Below are 18,025 nucleotides of genomic sequence, written 5' to 3' on the forward strand. Positions count from 1 at the left end.
ATCTGGTGTTAAAAGATAGTACATCATATGGAAGATGCTTGTTAATTTATGGAAAAGTTGACGGTTCAGTGATGAGCTAGAAATATGAACCCGTCATAACATTCAATATGTGAAATGACAAAAACACTAGGAGAGATGGAATCATAGGAAAAACCAACAACATATGTCCCTCCAGGAAAATAATAGCCTGAAAAATTGCTTAAAATAGTCTTCAAAATGGAAAAATTGTTTCTTTCTGGCAAAGCAAACTGCATTAGTTAAAAAAAATAAAAAAGACAGCAAAATATTCAGACGGATTTTATGGGGAAACCTTTGCAATGCCAATAAAACCCCTTTTGCTTTGAAGTCAGATGCATGATTCAGTAAACGACTCATGTTAGCAATTAGAAAATGGTCATTTAGGACCCTGATTTCTTTTGAGACAAGGAGGGTGAGGGTGGGGAAAGAGACACAATAAATCTTGAGAGGCTTAAAAGGAAGAGGAGGCTAAAGTGTGAACTTTTTATTTCAGCAACGGAAGCGAGAAATCAGTGATTCATTAAAGGAGGGAGAAAGACCTCCATGGAAGCTGGCAAAGAAGGAAAAGGACCTAATTATGTCTTTTCCCTTTTTACTCTCTCTGACCAGCATATAATCTGCTTTTCCAGGGTCTGCCTGTAGTATATACTTCTTTCCAACCTCTCCACCCAACCCCTCCTCCAGCGGGGGGGAGGGGGAGATCTAGCAGGCAACAAGCTCCAGGTGGCTTTCTCAATCACTCCACTGCAAAAGAAATAAAATAAAACAAAACCCTCCACTAGCAAACAAGTTGGGGGGGTTGGGGGTTGTTTTTTGTTGTGTGGTTTTTGTTTGTTGGGTTTGTTTGTTTGTTTTGGGGGGGTGGAGAGGGGATAAGAGTGAAGGAGGAGGGAAGCTTCCCTAGAGGGGATTGGTTCAGCTTGGAAGACAGGGAAATTAGTAAAGCATGAGTCTCCAAGCCATCCTGGTGGCCGGCGCTCCGAGGAGAAGAACGCTTTAGGAGCAATTAGCAGCGAGCCGAAGGCGGCGGCTGCAGTGGCCGCCGCAGCCCGGGAGGAAGCGAGGGCAGCTTCGCAGCAGGCACCGCTCGCTCCAGCTGCAAAAAGGTTTCAGATGTCCCACCGCTGCCTGACCCCCTGCAAATAAGGGCTGACCACCAGAGGCACATCCCACCTCTGACTTCTAATCGCTGACATTTAGACTACAGCTTCCAACCTGTTTACAACCAAAAGGGGAGAGAAAGGAAAGGAAGGGCGGGGGGGACAAGTTGGGATTTCTCCCTCTCTTTCTCTGGATTTTTTTTTTTTTTAATACTGTTCTGGAGAATTCAAAGCAAAACAAAGAAACTTCCTCCTCTGGGGTTGTCAGTGAGAAAAGGACGAGTTGTGCAACTGGTTTGGGTTTTGCAAAAAGACAAGAGGGTGGGGATCAGAAGAAGGTGCAAAGCCACAAAGTGTGAGTGTGTGTGTGTGTAAAGGTGTATATGTGAAAAAGCTATTCCGGCACCCCTCTCCGCTGGTTATTATTTATTTTTGTTATTGTTGTTGTTGTTGACTTTGCTGTCATCTATTTTTCAGACCTTTCTGCATCTAAGATAGTGAAGAAAGGAGTGAGGAAGTGAACAAAATAACTCCTGGGAAGTCTCAAACAAGGTTGGGGAGTGTGTGTGTATGTGGGGGGGTGGGGAAGGGAAAAAGAAAAGAGGATTAACCACAGCAACACCACCACCACCCCCCCCAAAAAAAAAAAAACCAACACCAAAACAGAAAAAAAAAAACACAACCAACAGCTCTTTTTTTCTGAGGGAGGACTCGAAGGATTAAAAGGCAGCAACTTCTGAGGCGATTTGTCCCCTGAGTTATGGATGTTGGTGCACTTACTTCAGGCCTGATCAGAGCTCAGAGGAATCTAACCAGAAGCAGCAACAACCGTCTCTCCACTTGCCTTTTACCAGGTTTTACCCTTCCAGTATGTTTCATTTGATAAGACATTTTCCAGCGCCCAGAGTTTCAGTACAATGTGCAAATGGATACTGACAAATGGTGCCTCAGCCTTTTCCCACCTGCCTTGTTGCTGCTTGCTGCTGCTCTTCTTGGTGTCTTCTGTGCCTGTCACCTGCCATGACCTCGGCCAGGACATGCTGTCCCCGGAGGCCACCAACTCTTCTTCATCATCATCCTCCTTCCCCTCGTCCTTCTCCTCTCCTTCCAGTGCGGGGAGACACGTGCGGAGCTACAATCACCTCCAAGGAGACGTGCGCAAGAGGAAGCTCTACTCTTACAACAAGTATTTTCTCAAGATCGAGAAGAACGGCAAGGTCAGCGGCACCAAGAAGGAGAACTGCCCCTTCAGTAAGTACAGCTCCGCCGCCGCGCCCCCAGCGCGGCTGCCGCGGCCCCGGGCGCCCGAGCCCCCGGCTGAGGAGAAAAGGGAACGGACGGGAAGGGAGAGGTGAGGCCGGGGAGGGGAGGGGGCGCGGGGCAGGGTGGGGTGGGCTCAGCTCGGCTCTGCCGGGACGCCGCTCCCCGCCAGCCCGTGTATCTGCGGGTCTTTCCAGTTACATTTGTCTTGCAAATGGCCTCGGCTGAGCACCGTTTAGTTTCTCCGCCCGGCCGGAGAACAAATTAGAAAGATTTGGAAGGAAGCGGTGCAGAGTGTGTGTGGGGGGGATAAACCGGGGGGGAGGGGGGGGCATTGTCTCCTGAATCTGAAAATCATTATCTCCTGTCATTAAAACGACTTGGAACAATTAATCGATAGCTCCCACGCACACACACGCGCCCGCCTCTCTCCCCGACCCGCACAACAGCCGCCTGCTCTCCGCTCCCTCCTCCCCGAGCCCTGGGCGGGGTTGTTTGTCCCTGCGGGCCGGGGTCTTGCCCGTGTGCCCTCCCGGCCGCGCTGGGAGCCGGTGCGCGGCCGCGCTGCCGCCCCCGGGGATGGGGAGGCGGTGCTGCGCTGCGCCCCGCGGCAGCCGGGCTGCTGCGCCGCTATACGCTGCTCGCTCCATTGTAAACATCTGGGATTGCCTTCCCACAGACCTCACACGCGTTTCATTGTCCTTCTCTTTCTCTCTTTCTCTTTTTGTTTTTTAAGAAATAATCTCAGAGCAAAAGTCGTATGGTTGTCTCCGTAGCTGAAGTTTTGAGCTTTTCTGTAGTACTAATTAGGGGTTTAGTAATAGAATGCTTCTTGTAATGTATTTTTGGCGGTTAGTGCTAGAAATGTAAACTTCATTTAGTTTTCCTGCCTGTGCAATCTCAAATTGAAGTAACTGCAGTAAATCACAATATATTGCATTGTAGCTCTTAAGCGCCTATATCCCACTATAGGAACATGCTGAGAAAGTACTGTTATGCAACTCTTGGAGGAAACAGACTTTCTTTATTGGTGAAGAACACACTTTGGTTCTTGGGTTGTTTTACATAAATCCAGATAAACCTGGGAATAAATCTTCTGTTAAATTAAAACAACTGAAAGTGATTTAAGGAGATCCCTTGATAACTAATGTATAAAATATGGAGTACTTCAGCAGGTTGCCGTGATGTATGATAGATACTGCCTTTAACTCAGCTGTATTTCTAGTAAATATTCATATTATAGGCTTGCAAACAATGAGAAAAAGGCTGCAGTGCCATATGTCACTGCTTCACTTGCTCCTTGCAACTTCATTCTTTATCATGCACTCTAATGTTGGTAAAAGCTTTATGTGTGAAAGCAGGTGACTCTTATGGCCTCCCTTTGTGTATTTCATAGAAAGGCAAATTCTTGAAAAACACAGCTGTAAGGAAGGCTTGACTTTTATGAATTTGTGTGGAATGAGGTACTAGCACTGTATTTCTCAGATTACCTTTGGGTTTGGAGGAGAACAGCATTTTCATTCCCCTAAAATGGGATTATGAAAGCTTTGTGTGCATCTTTGAGAACATCAAATTCTTTTATGCAGAGTACTGCTGCCAAAAAAAACTATAAGGTGCCCAGTCTGACAGCGGTGTACTCAGAAAAGTAACTACTCATCTGAGCAGTCCCACTTAGCTAGCAGAACTGTTCAATGAGTAAACTTGTACACATGCATGAACTTCTGCAAGATCTTGCAAGAAGAGGTGGAATACACTGAAGTGCATATATACATCTTCCTACCATTTCAGTCTACATGCAAAAACAACCCCCTGCAACTATGGGAGAGGGGATGTGTGGTGTGTCCTGGTTTTGCAGGCAGTATATGAGAAGGAGAATTGGCCTTCTCAGTGATGTCATGGTTGTTGTCACATTTGCAGAGTATCTGCTGAAAAGAGAAGAATCTAATTTGTTTCATATAAAAACAAAACAATGCCTTTATTATACATAATTTTATCTTATTGCTGAGGATTATGTGCAGTGATGAAAGGACTCCCATCATCTTAAAATTTGCAGCTTGTGTACTGCACTTATATCACAAAGTCAGATCTAGTGTACAACATCTTTCAATACAAAACAATTACAATCTGGTTGGCAGAAGTCAGAGTTTTATGTTGGTCATTACTAGACGTTGTAATATGCAGTGTGAAATTGTGTTTTCTGTAAAAGCTCATAGTCTAAGACCATTTAAAAATATATTTACTGTGCCTTTATTCAAGGATGTTTGTGTAGCAAAATGTTGCAAGTGCATCACTAAATCTATGCTTTTCATAACTTCACGTGTAGAGATCCCATCATAATACTGCTGTAGTCCCAAGCTGGACTGGTTCCATGCAAATATATGATTTATTTTTCATACGGTCCAAAATAAGTAGTGACACATGTATAGCTTTCTGCCATGCATAGAATTAGCCAGGTAGGCCACTAAATTGTATCCTGTTTCACATTACAGACTATTTAATCTCTATTATGAGTTTCTGTCCCCAAAACCATGTTTTTCTAAACAAATAAAAGTGACTACTGACACACAAGACTGAAGTATTCTAATTTGGAGGCTAATTTCCTCATATGCTAATGTTTAAAATCAGTTTATGCTGAAGTAAAGCCTTATCAGTAAGTCTGTAAGATCATGGTATGTTGTGTAATTAAACAACAGCTTTCATGGCTCACTGCCAATTAAGCATGGTCAAGTAAGAAGAACAGTTAGAGAAAGTCAGAATAAACATTCAGAAAACAGAATTCAGCCTCCAGCCTTCAAATGGCTCAAGCAGCATTCTTAGATTTGCTCTATAAATATTGCGTAGAGTGCACTGAATTAAAGTTTACTCTGGCCAATGTATTTCAACTTGATTGCTTTGAATTATTCTGTCACCCACCACAAAGGTGGCTCCTGATTGTTTTGTCAGAAGGCTGGGGGAACTTGCACAATTTGGCATAGTTGGAGGAAGTCTATCACTGGATAGAAGTAGGACACAGTTTAGTTTTTGTTTTCTTGTTCCTTATATCTGGAAGCTGGTCCTCAAAATGCAATTATTAGCTTGTCCTACAGCACCATAGCTGTGAAGTCCCTTGCCCCTGTTCTTGACAGAGCTATTTATATGCACAAATAAAGAGAGCTGTAGTGCTTTCTGGAGACTTACATACTAGTTTGGGGAAAAACAAATCCAAAAATCCTCCAATGAGCTTTCACAAAAGCTTTCACTATAGCTTGAACCCTGGGACCACCAAAAGAAGCTTAAACCATATATGAAGACTGAGAGGGAACTCATATGCAGATTCTGATTTCACTTGCACCCAGACAGCTTTCTTGATTGAAGATAGTAAAATTCTTTGGGATTAATGGATGGCTTGAACTAGCTATGATAAGCTAGTTAAAGAAAACTAGATAGTGTTTCTGAGTGCTATACTATTTTCAATTGACTTTTAATGCAATTGTTAATAGTACTGTGAAGCACACAGACTTCAGACTTCAGAACAGACCTTATTAGCTGAAGAACAGTAACAAAATATGTAGTGCTTAATTAGCAGCAGCTACCTGCAGTCTGTGGAGGGAGTTCTGCCCGAGCAAACTCAACATCAGGCCATTACTTAGGTATGCGTTTAGGGAGTGAAGTCTGTGTCACTGAGCCTGCATATTAGTGGGAAGAATTGCTGGAGCGATTCCTGCGGGCTTTGGACCAAGCAGTGCTATGCAGAACCTACGGTAGATGGCGGCACAGCCACTGCCTGGTGTTACCTCTGCTCAAAGGAGGTGGACATGAGGGTTTGAACCCTCAACTGCATAAGCTAATTTAGCTCAAGCAAAGCCAAAAGGGCTTACACCAGCAGATATTCTAATAATTGGCCTTCTGAGCATCCCAAGTGGACTAATCCAAGCAGTGCAAAAACACAGCAATTGCAGACTAAGAGTGTTTACCAGGGGAGCTAGCAAGAAATAATTAGCTATTTCCCACGAGCTTACCTATTCTAGGCTTTTCTTCTGAGTATGCAATTATCTTTTCTATTAAGCTTTATGAACTGCTGAAGTCCCTGATAGTCTTGGGTTTTGCTTTAGTTAGCGTGGGATCAGCTTAACAACGAAGTGAGTAAAAGCAGAAAAGTTCTGGGCCTCATTCTGTAGCCCAAAAGGTTGTAAACAACCACTTTAATTGCTATAAGTGCTAAACACTACTAATGAGGATTTTGTGTGCATACATACATGATTGATAAATAGATATTTGTAGTACATATTGGGTTATATACAGAAAATTAGCATTAAATGTGTTTTGATTCAGTATACTCAGTTTGATACTCAGTTTTTTGATCATACTTCAGGTGCAACAAAATAATAGAGTGATATACCTTGGCCTCAGCTATGAAGCTCCAAGCAGATTAGAATAATTGGTAAAATATGTTATTTTACTACTGAACATTTTGTAAGCTAACTGTTTGCAATTATTGACTCCTCATCATATGGTATTTGTAAATTAATGTGAGAACTTTTCACTGTTTTTCTAAAGACTGGTGAGCAGGCATATGTGTTTTGTTGTTTTACTCTCCACAGAGTTCTGTTTTATTGTTTTACCAAAGAAAATACTTAAAATATGAAGTAATACTGTTTTAGTGAAGTAATTTGAAATTTAGGCTCTTCACTGTGAAATATATAAGTTCTTACGGAGATGATTTCTTACTTTTTTCTTTTTTTTTCCTTCTTTTTTTTCCCCCCACAGAACTCATATAATTTATAACAGCAGTATAAAACCATAGGCACTTAGGATTTATGAATGTGGAAAGAATTGTACTATTTAATGTCTACATGACACTCTCCTGTTACCCTTGCTGCATTCCTGCCTTGTGGACCCTCCATGCTGATACTGTAGTCCTAACATAAATCTGTTCAAAATACATTGTTATAAGAAGTCTTTTTGTCTTCATAAATCTAACTTATGGCCACTTAGGGAAAAAAAAAAAGAAAAATATAAAGAGAGGGACGGCTGGAAGTTTGTTCTTGAAACATGAGAAGAAAGAAAACAAGGGGCATATAGGCTTCTAGATGCCATGCTTCTGTTTTAGTGGCAGGGTTCACAGGTAGTGGCTCGGTCAAAACTTCCCTTGAAGATGGCATTAGCTGAGTGAGCATTATAGAATGTGCTTACACTTCTGAAACATCTTGGATGCATTCACTCACAGGTTAAGATCCTCTGTTTTGAAATAAGGCATTTTAAGATGACTTTCAGATGTCTTTGAGCTGTGTGTGTGAATAGGGGCCTTTTCACTTCAAATGAGAGTCAGTTCAGATCCTGCAATAGGGGAGTTTTCATTTGTTTCACAGGGGTTTTCATTTTGGAAAAAGAAAAACCCTTCTGTGAGCAAATCTTGTTAAACTGTGTGTCTTAAGTTAAAAACAGCCTATATGAACACAGGGCAACAACTCATGTTGTGGATTACTGACTTTTCCTCTGAGAAAGTAATGTGATTGCACAAGGAAGATTCTAAATAAGGGGGGGAGAAGTATTTGTAAACAATATTGTATTTCTGTTCATAGCTTTAATATTGGGCTGATAGGAATAGTGTCAGCAATGCAGAGAAATTACTCAGTCAGAAATTACTCAGTTAATTCCTTCTTGGCATTAACATGACATAATGAAACATTGTTTTCTCAGTTTTCTGGACAGCTCTTACAGTCTCTTCTTCTCCAAAGTTGCACCAGGTCGAAATTTCTGTTTGCTCCTTTTGAACACTTGCTACCACTGCTTGCGATTGCAATTAGACACTGAACTACCTTATTCTGGGGTTTATCATTTAAGAGCTCTTCTTCACATTGAACAGCACAAATAGTTTGAATGTTTATCAGCATTGCCAACTAGTGTCAGCTTGATGAGGCTGCATGGATAAATAGACTTTGCTTGCTTTGGGCTACCGGTACCAAATTACCAGATCAGAAGTGGAGGATGCATTTAGTTAACCTTAGCACGTGTTTGTTTCTCAGTAGGTAGGTATGCTGGTGCTGCTAGTCTGAATGTTTGTACTTGTCAAACAAATTTTTCTTCTTTTGTTTTGACAACTTACTTTGATGCAATATTTTACTATCTTGCTGCCTTTCATTGCTCAGGTGCTTTACAGTGAAAAATAATCAATGGTGCAGGCAAAGGATCCTTTCCTAGCTCTGCTAATTGCTTCTCTTTCTTGTGTCAATTTGCTGTAAAATATCTCTGTTGGTTAGAACACAGTAAAAAGGAGACAGGAAACACTGTTTCATGAAGTTTTGAAAAGTCAGCCTGGGAAAGCTCTTTGTGTTTATGAAGAGAATTAAAATCTTCACGGGTAGGAGTCAGGAGGAAGTGGCTTAATCTTTAATCACTGAATGGTTATTGAAACCGAATTCATTAGCTGAGCAGATTATTAAAAGTGATTATGCTGCTTCATGAGTACAGTGCAATAAATGGAAGTTTCAGGGGAAAGAAATAGTTAGAAGTGAGCCAAGTCACACACCAAATAGTGGCTTTAAAGGCACTCTTTTTAAATTAGGTCACTTGTGTTCTTTCTTTGAACATTCAGTTCTAATTGCAACAGTAAATCAAAGAATACACTCAAAGTAGATTCCCATGTAAGGTGGACAACTGGACAGTGCCTTTTTACTGCTACTAACACGTGCATCCAATTACTGAGTTGATATACTCACAATGTCAGTTGTAAAGCATTCACCTATTTTATGGTTAGCCTAAAGAATTATTAGCCTGTCCCCTTTCACATTTACCTCTAAATAATCTGTCAGTAGTGTATATCTTCTACAGTTAAAGAGGAATTTTCACACACATCTAAGAAAAAAGGAAATGTTGAAACTACACCAAATACTGTTATTGCTTTTCTCTTTCCTCTTTCCATAATTTTTGGTGTTGTGCAAAAGAAGAAAAGGTTACAGATACTAGAACCATGAATGATTGTGAATGTTATATAAAAATAAAGATCAGATATTTCATAAACCTTGATTTAGGAAAGCAATATGATGCCTGCTTCTTTCATAGTGGAAAACACATGTGAAGGACAATAAGCTTAGTTGGTTTTTGCAGTTCTTGACTCCTCTTTCTACATGAGTAGCAGAAGTGAAAATGGGGACGGGGGGTGAGGGGGATGAGGAATCCCATTGGTTTTCTTTTTTCTGCCACTGATATTAGAGGTTCAAACATTGCATGGAAATAAATGAAATATAAAGGGGTTTTTTTAGGTTCCTGATGCACAGCTGTGCAGCTGTAGTCAGCATGTGTGGGAGTTGGGGAGGGTATGCTGAAGCATTTTGGAAGGATCCAGGATGTTATTTAATTGGAATTAAGGCATGGTGTTAAGTGGAGCCTGGGTATAAATCAATGATATTGTGCCTGCATTAGAGGAAGTGGGTGGGAAGTGTGACAAGTACCAGAGCAGCACCAGAAAGGATGACAAGAAAGAAATAGAGGCAACATGTGTCATGAGTGGGAGAGAAGCAGGGAGGGGGGGGAGCATGTCTCACCCACTTCGGCAGCTGTGAACTGCCAGTGATGTTGAATTGTCCTGTCTGATCTCATTGTATCATCTGTTTGCTCACAGATTGAAACTATGAAATCATTAAGATGCCTTTTGAATTTCTGTAACAGTGTGTGTTTGGTGTTGTGATATAAACTTCCAACTCCCAATTTTGTTGTGTCATCTCTGGCCCTATTCTGTCCATACTATTTGGTACATGTTCTAGAGTTCTCTTCTTCGCATTACCCTTTTCAAGAGGATTAATAACCTGCTTTATTCCTAATATCAAAGTCAGTATAGACTACTTGCAAGCAGAAGGATTGGCAAACTTGCCCTTGAAAGTAATAAGCAATTTGAAACAGCCACCAGCTCTTGGTGGTTTGTTTGGGTTTTTTTTTTTTCTTAAAATTTTCCCTATGATAATACCATGCACTGTATTTGTTGTGAGAAACATATACCTGAAGGACATCAACACTCTAGCATGCTAAGTGGTTTAATTTTTGAAGGATGGAATAGGGTGGGCGTAATGGTTTGGTCTAGGCCTCTTCCTGGCAACCAGGTCGAAACTAAGGAAGTACCTATGTCCCAATATTCCATGTTATTCTTTACATAAGTAGGAATATAAATAGAAGTTGGAGGAAGTTGGTTGGCCAGGTCTCTTCCAGCAAAGTTGGAGACAGCAGGCTCCCTGCAGCCGGTCTCGCTTGTGTGGGAGTGAGGCCTGTGAGGCCTGTTGTTTTTCCTATTTGAGAGGAGAGATTTGGTGGAGTGGCTTTTGTTTTCTTAAGGAAAGTATTAAGATTTTGGTTTGATAGTTCTTTGTTGGTTGTGTATGTCTATTGTTCTGTTTTTTGGGGGGTGTTGGGGTTTTCTTTCTTATGTGTATATTATGTTTTGTAATTGTATATACATGTAAATACATATATATATTGCTTTAGGTCTCTTATTTCGGTTCTTTTGGGGTTTTTTTTCCTTCCCTTTGCTTCCCATGTGTTCATAGACAAAAAGGGGGGGAAGGGCTTTTGCTGTGGTGTTGGACACTTGGCAAGGAGCCAAGTCCAAGCTGCCACAGTGGGTAGAATATTTTTGTGACTGATATGTTTAATGTTAAAAAATATGTCGTATTTTGTAAGCTTATCTTCAAGATTTGAAGTAGTTACAAGTTTGTTAGTACAAAATATATGTGTGCACAGATATGTATGCTCTATAACGATGACTTCATTTAATGCGAAGTGGATTTTATAGGACTGTGGTGTTAGAGTCTTCTTTTCATACATTTCGATGACACTTTAGGAAATGCTAAAATTCCTGATCTTCCTTGAAACAATCTGTTAACTTCAACAGAACAAAGCTTTTTTCTCTGTGTTTCCCAGACACTTATTTTTTCCCTATGTTTTTTCTTGGATGTAAACATTAAAAGTATAAACTGTGCCATAGAACCATATAATATTCTGACTTTTAAGGTTCTCACAAGGATTATTGTGTTCAACTCCTGATTCTGCACAGGATAATCTGGAAGTCAATCTGGAAGTACCTTTCTTATCCATATGAATTATCTTAGTACCTGTGGCATGTGTCAGTTGGAGGCAAGGTAATCAAAACCTTCCCCTGAACTGTAACCTTGGCTCATGGCTTGACTCTGCCCTTCTTCCCTGTCTCAGGGAAAGCAGAGTGGTGCATGCAGCTCCCATTCTGATGACAGGACACCTTTCCTTTGTCAAAACATTGTGCTAATAACTGCAACACAGAAGTTCTGTGCTCACTGAGGATCTGTAACTGCAAAACTAATGGTAACATGAAAAGAAGCAGCGGAAGAGTCTAGAGCTAACCTCATGAGCCAAGCTGGGGTAGCTTGCTGTTAGTCTGCTTCAAGGTCTAAGCCTGATTGCTCAGCTGTCTCTTCAGATGCTGAAAATATAACCTACCATACAAGGTACATGGGTGGATTTGGTGCTACCCTTACAAGTTGCTGGGTCATTCATCAGTATGTACTTCGGCTGAATGGCTGAGCTAAGGCACCACCATGTGCAAACTGGAGCAAAAAGTTATCACAAGCTGAGTTTCACTAGGTGTTCTGAGTTACAAATCATTGCAAACACTTTAAATTTTCACTTTATGTGGTTCTGACAGAAATAGCTTATATAGCATGTAAGAAATGGAAGGAAATAATGATTGTTTCAGCTTCTTAGAGGTGAAGATGCTGCTGAAAGCACGTGTGCAAGTACAATGATTCTTATGAATAGTAACATTTAATGTCACGTCTGATAGCTTTATTCATAAAACAGCATCACCTCTGCTTCCAAACACTCATGAGCACACATAAACACTGACTCATTTCTTAGTGCAATGAGTAGTTTAAACCCCTTAGGCAGCTAATATGAAATTTAGTAAGGTTAGCCCTGAAGCCCAAAAATGGATTCAATTTAAGAAGTTTTGCTGCTCCTCTTGGATTTTATTTTGTGGGCATCCCTAGTCCTAGGCCAAGAATGATGAAGGAGATGTTGAGATCATGCAGACTGGTAATTCTCTCCATCCTGACAATGATGCTTCCTATTCCTAACATACAACAGGAGATACTGCAGACCAGGGAAAGGGTGACAGTGCTAAAAAAAAAAAAAAATAAAAATCTGTGCTCCAGATACTACGAATGCATCATTTCTTTCACAGCTTCATGTGCCTGAAGAACCTGGGAAGTGGTAATTGGAGCCCAGCCTGTACATCCTGTGGCATTTAGACTGTATAGCAGCCATACATTAGTATGATACTTCATTTTCTCATGTGACATAAACCAGTCAAGAACAGTGACTTCTAATTGTTTCAAATTGTATATTAAGGAGATACAAGACTGTATATTCAGTTGTATATTAAGGAGATACAAGACTGAGCCCACTGACATTTTAAGATCACTGTATGGAAGACAGAAAGATTACTATAGGTAAAGGCAGTTTATATAGTGTCTTGCTATAGGGTTTTGGATGAGAAAATGCTTTTAATCTGAATGAAATATGTCACAGAACATATTTCTATATGCTCTCTAAACTGCTCAGTTTAGTTTGCAACTAAATTACTTGGGAAAGAAAAGGTCTAACACCAAGTATCCTTACTGAAGAGCTTGTAGGGTATTTGAATTTTATAAAGATTATTAATTACTATGATGGATTTTTTTAATCAAGACTGAAACATATACAGGCTGGAATAATGAAGTAGGATTGTGGGAAATAAAGGTTCACATCCTTCACCATGTGCTCTGAAGATAGTCTGGGAATAAGGGGAGATGGGGGAATCTTGGGAGTTCCTCATGATCCTCTTGGTGATTGTCAACAAACACAGAAGAGGAATCTGCTTAAAGGTAAAGGGTAAAAGGCTGGACAATTTGGCATAAGGATAGTCTGTGTGAATTAAATTTTTAGTATAGGAAGTGCCATAAAGTATTAGGAAATACCAGGCTTTATATATTTGTTATTCATTGTACCTCAGAATTTCTAAGAGTAGGTATTTGAGTCTAATTTCTCTTTGTCTCTTTGCTGCTTATAAAATGAGGCTAGCAATATTTCCTACATGAGCAAGGGTGTTATGAAAGCAAATTATTTGTGAAACACACCAGTAACAGTGTGATGAGTGCCAGCAAAAAAAGTCCACCCAGAGAGTAATAATTCTTTTTTTATTGAAAGGTTTGGATATAAGAAACAGCAAGGGCAGTTTTGTCCTCTTATATAGGACAGGTAAGAATAGGCTACTTCTTAACTCTAGCAGACTTAGCTGTTTGTCTTTTGAGTGGAAAAAAATGTTTTAAAAAAAATTATTCTATAGTTCTTCTTGCAAGCATTCTGTCAAGATTGCTCAACAGATTTGTTGCATAGCATAAAACAAAAGTTAATGGTAAAATAGCTCCTAACCAAATAGCATGGGTGGAGCACAAATTGGATCTTCTTGTCAAGCTGAGCTCTAGATCTGATTCTACTGCATGAAACAATAATCACAAGCAATGTCAAAATTTCTTTTGCTTTGAAGTTATGAACATTAGGATGTTTTAGCTCAAGGTTCTCTATAGTTTCCATGATTAAACAGTTAAAATATAATTGTTATTTCACTCCTTACTGTAAGACCTATCAGTCAAAGAAATTTGAGCATGATAGCCACCTAATATTTATTGTATTAATATATTATGCGGTTTTGGGAGTGCCTTAATTTCCCTGAAATGCTGTCGATGCATTGGAGTTAACATATTGAAATTATTTGTTTGGGTGTTTTATTTTCTATCATTTCTTTAAATTAATGGTACTTCCCCTTTAGTGTCACAGACATTATTCTTTCAGTTTAATTTATTACAATTACTTTTACATGTCACAACTTTGCTTTGAAATGACAGCCATCGAAGTTAATGTCTTTTCAACTTTAGTGAAAACACTTATAATGAGGCTGACACTTGGCTCATGTGGTATTAATCTGGTCTCTTGGTCATTTCTTCAGTTTCTCCTGCTGTGGTCAGCTCTCAAAAAGACATATCTGCAGCTGGGGAGTACATAAGATTAACTTCCGCCTCTCTGTGGCTTCTTGCCTCAGACCACACACCAAATAATTCCTCAAAGCATTATCCAGATTTGCTCAAAATTTGCCATGCTTGCTTTATTCCTTCAGTTCTGCCACACATGTATTTGTGGACTCTGCTTACAGCTGATTCTGCTTATGAAACAGGAAGCATTTTGCAAAGATGAGGCTTTAGAGACAAACGCTATTATAAAATATCTATAATAACTTTACTGTAGAACTGTTTTTTGGTTTTGTTAATTTTATAGATGTACACAGTAGACCATAAAGGTCAGCAAGACCTAACCTTTTTGTTTCCAACTGTACTCAGGGCATAACAAAGACTGATACAGCTTTTAAGTACAGACAGAATCATAGTAATTCCCTTGTCCAAAATGAAATTTTTTAAAAAAGAAAACCACAGTGCTTATATTCAGGAAGAACTCTAGTGCTGTCAACTATTAAATTCAATGATGCTACAAAAAAAATGCCACTGTGCAGATGGAGGAAGTGTTAGTCAGCTCTCTTATCCAGGGACCTCCAAACTTTAATCACGATTTAAAATCCTTTAAAAGGGAGTCACAGGTGTGGGATGTACATAGCTGTGCTCACACACCAGTGCAGACTCAAGAAGTATCTAATGATTAGCAGGAAGACCAGTAGAGAAAAACATCTAATGCTTTCCATTACCTTGTGCTTCATGCAAGAATTTGCAGCTGAGGTTACTCGACACTTCTCATTAAGCCCATAATAGGGAGGGGAAATGTAATTTTGTTGTTTGAGTAAACTTCAGTCTGGCATTTGTTTAGTGCTCATATTGTTGGGTTTTCAGCTAAATATTTTTTCATTGTGGTTTCAGAATCTCTGCTTTCCAAAGAACCTGTTATAAATTTATATATATATGTGTGTGTGTGAGTGTGTGTATATATATATAAAGTCTTAATTTATATATGTGTTTATGTGCCAAGCTATAGAAGTTCTATGTGCAAAACTCCCTTTACAGATAGACTTATAATGCAAGAGTAGATTGCATGGCAGTGCAACTAATGTAGCACATAAGATGAAGTTTCCAAAGAATCTGTGAGGGTCCTGACTGAAGAGCAAACATTTTGCCCCCAACACAAGAAAGCCGTTTCCCTATTGGAATGAGTCCAGAGGAGAGTTATTAAGTTGATTACAGGGCTGGAACATCTCTTGAGAATAAGTAGAAATCTGTGTCATTATTGCATTCATTAGACACATTAATGTCTTCAGAAGGACCATAGCATATGCTTTACCTAGCAAAGGATGACAAATGTTAGTCTTCTACATATCTAATAACAATTTTGGAGTTTAGTCAATTAGAGAACTTATCTGTTCTCTTGTTCCAATGGTAATGAGCCCTAGTCAGCATGACCTTGTAATAGAGTCTTTTTGCTGTTGCTTTTTTGTTGGTTTTTTTGCATTCCTTATCCAAGCGGTAGATTTGTTTTCTGATTTTGAAGGAGAGCTGATACCAGTCATTTGTCACAAGCCACTAAAAGTGTCAAAATCTTACAGCAGGCCCTTGGTGGCTTGTTAATCTCTCCTTATTTACCCCCTCCTTCTTTAAAGGAAACAGACACTAATTCACTTAAGCATAATGAGAGCCATGCTTGCCATATAGTCTACTTGGTCCTACCAGCCCAAGTAAAATCTCTCGTTTCTTCACATCCTTTTCTTGGCTCCAACAATTAAACACAAAGCTGAAAAGCACAGGCAGAACTATTTCATATGTCAAATGAAAAATGGAGGCTGCCATTTTCATAACAGGAAAATATACAAGTGTGCTTTTCCTTTGTACCCCCCCATCCTTCTAAATTATCATCAGCAACGTGCAAAAGATAAACCTCTATTTTAAATAGGGAGACCAGATGTATGTTTAACCTCTCACCCTCATTTTTCTAACTGGCTTCCATTAGGAACAAAAAGTTAATATATTCTAAACAAAAATAACTGATATGGTAAGGTGAACTTTTCAACTGGGTAAGAGTTCTTTAGAAAAAGACAGAATTACAGAGTCCTGTGTTAGGCCAACAGACTGTTTTACTGTAGCAATATTCAGAACAATAACTCCATGGTTACTTTCGATAAGTTGTGGCTGAAATTTTGTTGAGTTGCAGCAAAAACAAAATAACAAGTGCTTAAATTCTCATGTGTCACAGAAAAAACTGGCAATGTGCTATAGATCTTAGGCTTAGTATTCAGTGCTAGAATTTTTCACCTCTGCAGACATTCGCCAACCAAAACTTGAAATATGGCTATGTTATTTTCCTCTTCTTCAGAGACTGGGACTGAGGCAGAGAGTTCAAAGACCAGGATTTTCTCCTTTATCTTTATTCAAGCTTATTCCAACATAAATCCCTAGCCTGGTGATTCTACTCTGTTCTTTATTTTGTGTTCACAATACAAAGGATGACATACTTCTTCTTAATAGAAATGGGAATTGAAGGATAAAGGGTAATGCTATTCATTTTGTATAGTAGAGGATATCTCCAACATAGATGTACATGTAGGACAGATTAGATGACAAATATAACACTACTTAGAGATACAGAAAGTGGAAGAACAGTCCACAGAAGTGATTGACTAGAGACAATAGACAACTCTATCCAACGACAGAGGTTTTGGAAAGTGTCCTCTTATCCACTCTTGGTAAAAATGCCCATCAGCCAGTGGAGTAAATAAAGTTGTCAATGTTTGACAATAAGATGTTCTTAATGAGCAAAGTTAGGAGCTGCATGTAGCCCATAAGGTATCCTTTGGAAGAGTTTGGGAACTGAGTTTATTTTATCAGGAAAGATAAATGTTTAAAATGTCATTAATGTATTCACTACAGATACCATCTGTAGAGAGCCTATCCTTTTGAAAGTACACAGTCTGAAAACCAGCAGATTTTGCATATGGATTCTAAATTCATAGGTTTAATTGCTTCCTTCTCCTACTGTTAAGTTTGTACGGACAAGTTAGTGTTTAGGAGATATTTGATAGAAGAAAATATATTCATGCAGGAACCAAAGAAAAATGCCTACAGATAGACAAGGCAAACAGATCTGAAAAAGAGACTGCTGCAATCAGGGAATCAGGGCCAGAAGTGAGTAAGTAGAGGAGAAGCCCTCCAGCCACTTGTTCTGAATCCTCAGCTGGAGGTTACTAAATCTCACCAGCTTATGTTAGCATTTCAAAACTTCCCCCAGGAGAAATCACACATCTTAGCTTTACTGGCATAAATACAAGATTTCAGCCATTCTGGATATTACCTAAAGCAAATGTACACTGGAGTGGTCAGAGAGAGCTAAGCTCCGTCTGGAGAAATCACATAAAGAGTGGCTGGTATGGATTTTTTTTTTCTTTAGGCATGATTCATAAAAGGCATGCAGGATATTTTAGAATGGAAAAAAAAAAGTAAAGGGAGTGTTAAAAGAGTGACATTTGAAATAAAATTACCAAAATCATGTAGACTCTGAACAGAGAGGACGGAGTTTTGACCCTCTACAGAATCTCAGATCTCAGTTTTATGCGTTCCTAGTATTTCTCTGAAAATGGCAAAGTAGTCAATTTATTCTCACTGTGATTTCAATTTCTC

General features: G+C 39.5%; 1 protein-coding gene across 2 annotated transcripts in view; it reads left to right on the top strand.

Annotated features, from left to right (window-relative positions):
• Positions 1-832: 832 nt before the first annotated feature.
• Positions 833-18,025, top strand: part of FGF10 (fibroblast growth factor 10) — a 107,057-nt gene continuing 89,864 nt past the window's right edge. For both annotated transcript variants that reach the window (XR_007907297.1, XM_051804826.1), the window contains exons 1-2: positions 833-1,124; positions 1,596-2,369. Coding sequence is in view for 1 of the 2 variants with exons in the window: in XM_051804826.1 (XP_051660786.1) it covers positions 2,036-2,369 (334 nt within the window). In the remaining variant the exon portion in view is untranslated. The remainder of the gene's footprint in view (positions 1,125-1,595; positions 2,370-18,025) is intronic.

The sequence above is a fragment of the Manacus candei genome, unplaced genomic scaffold (assembly GCF_025592945.1).
Source record: "Manacus candei isolate 608988 ecotype Guabito, Panama unplaced genomic scaffold, ASM2559294v1 h1tg000061l, whole genome shotgun sequence".
Classification (NCBI taxonomy): Eukaryota; Metazoa; Chordata; class Aves; order Passeriformes; family Pipridae; genus Manacus; species Manacus candei.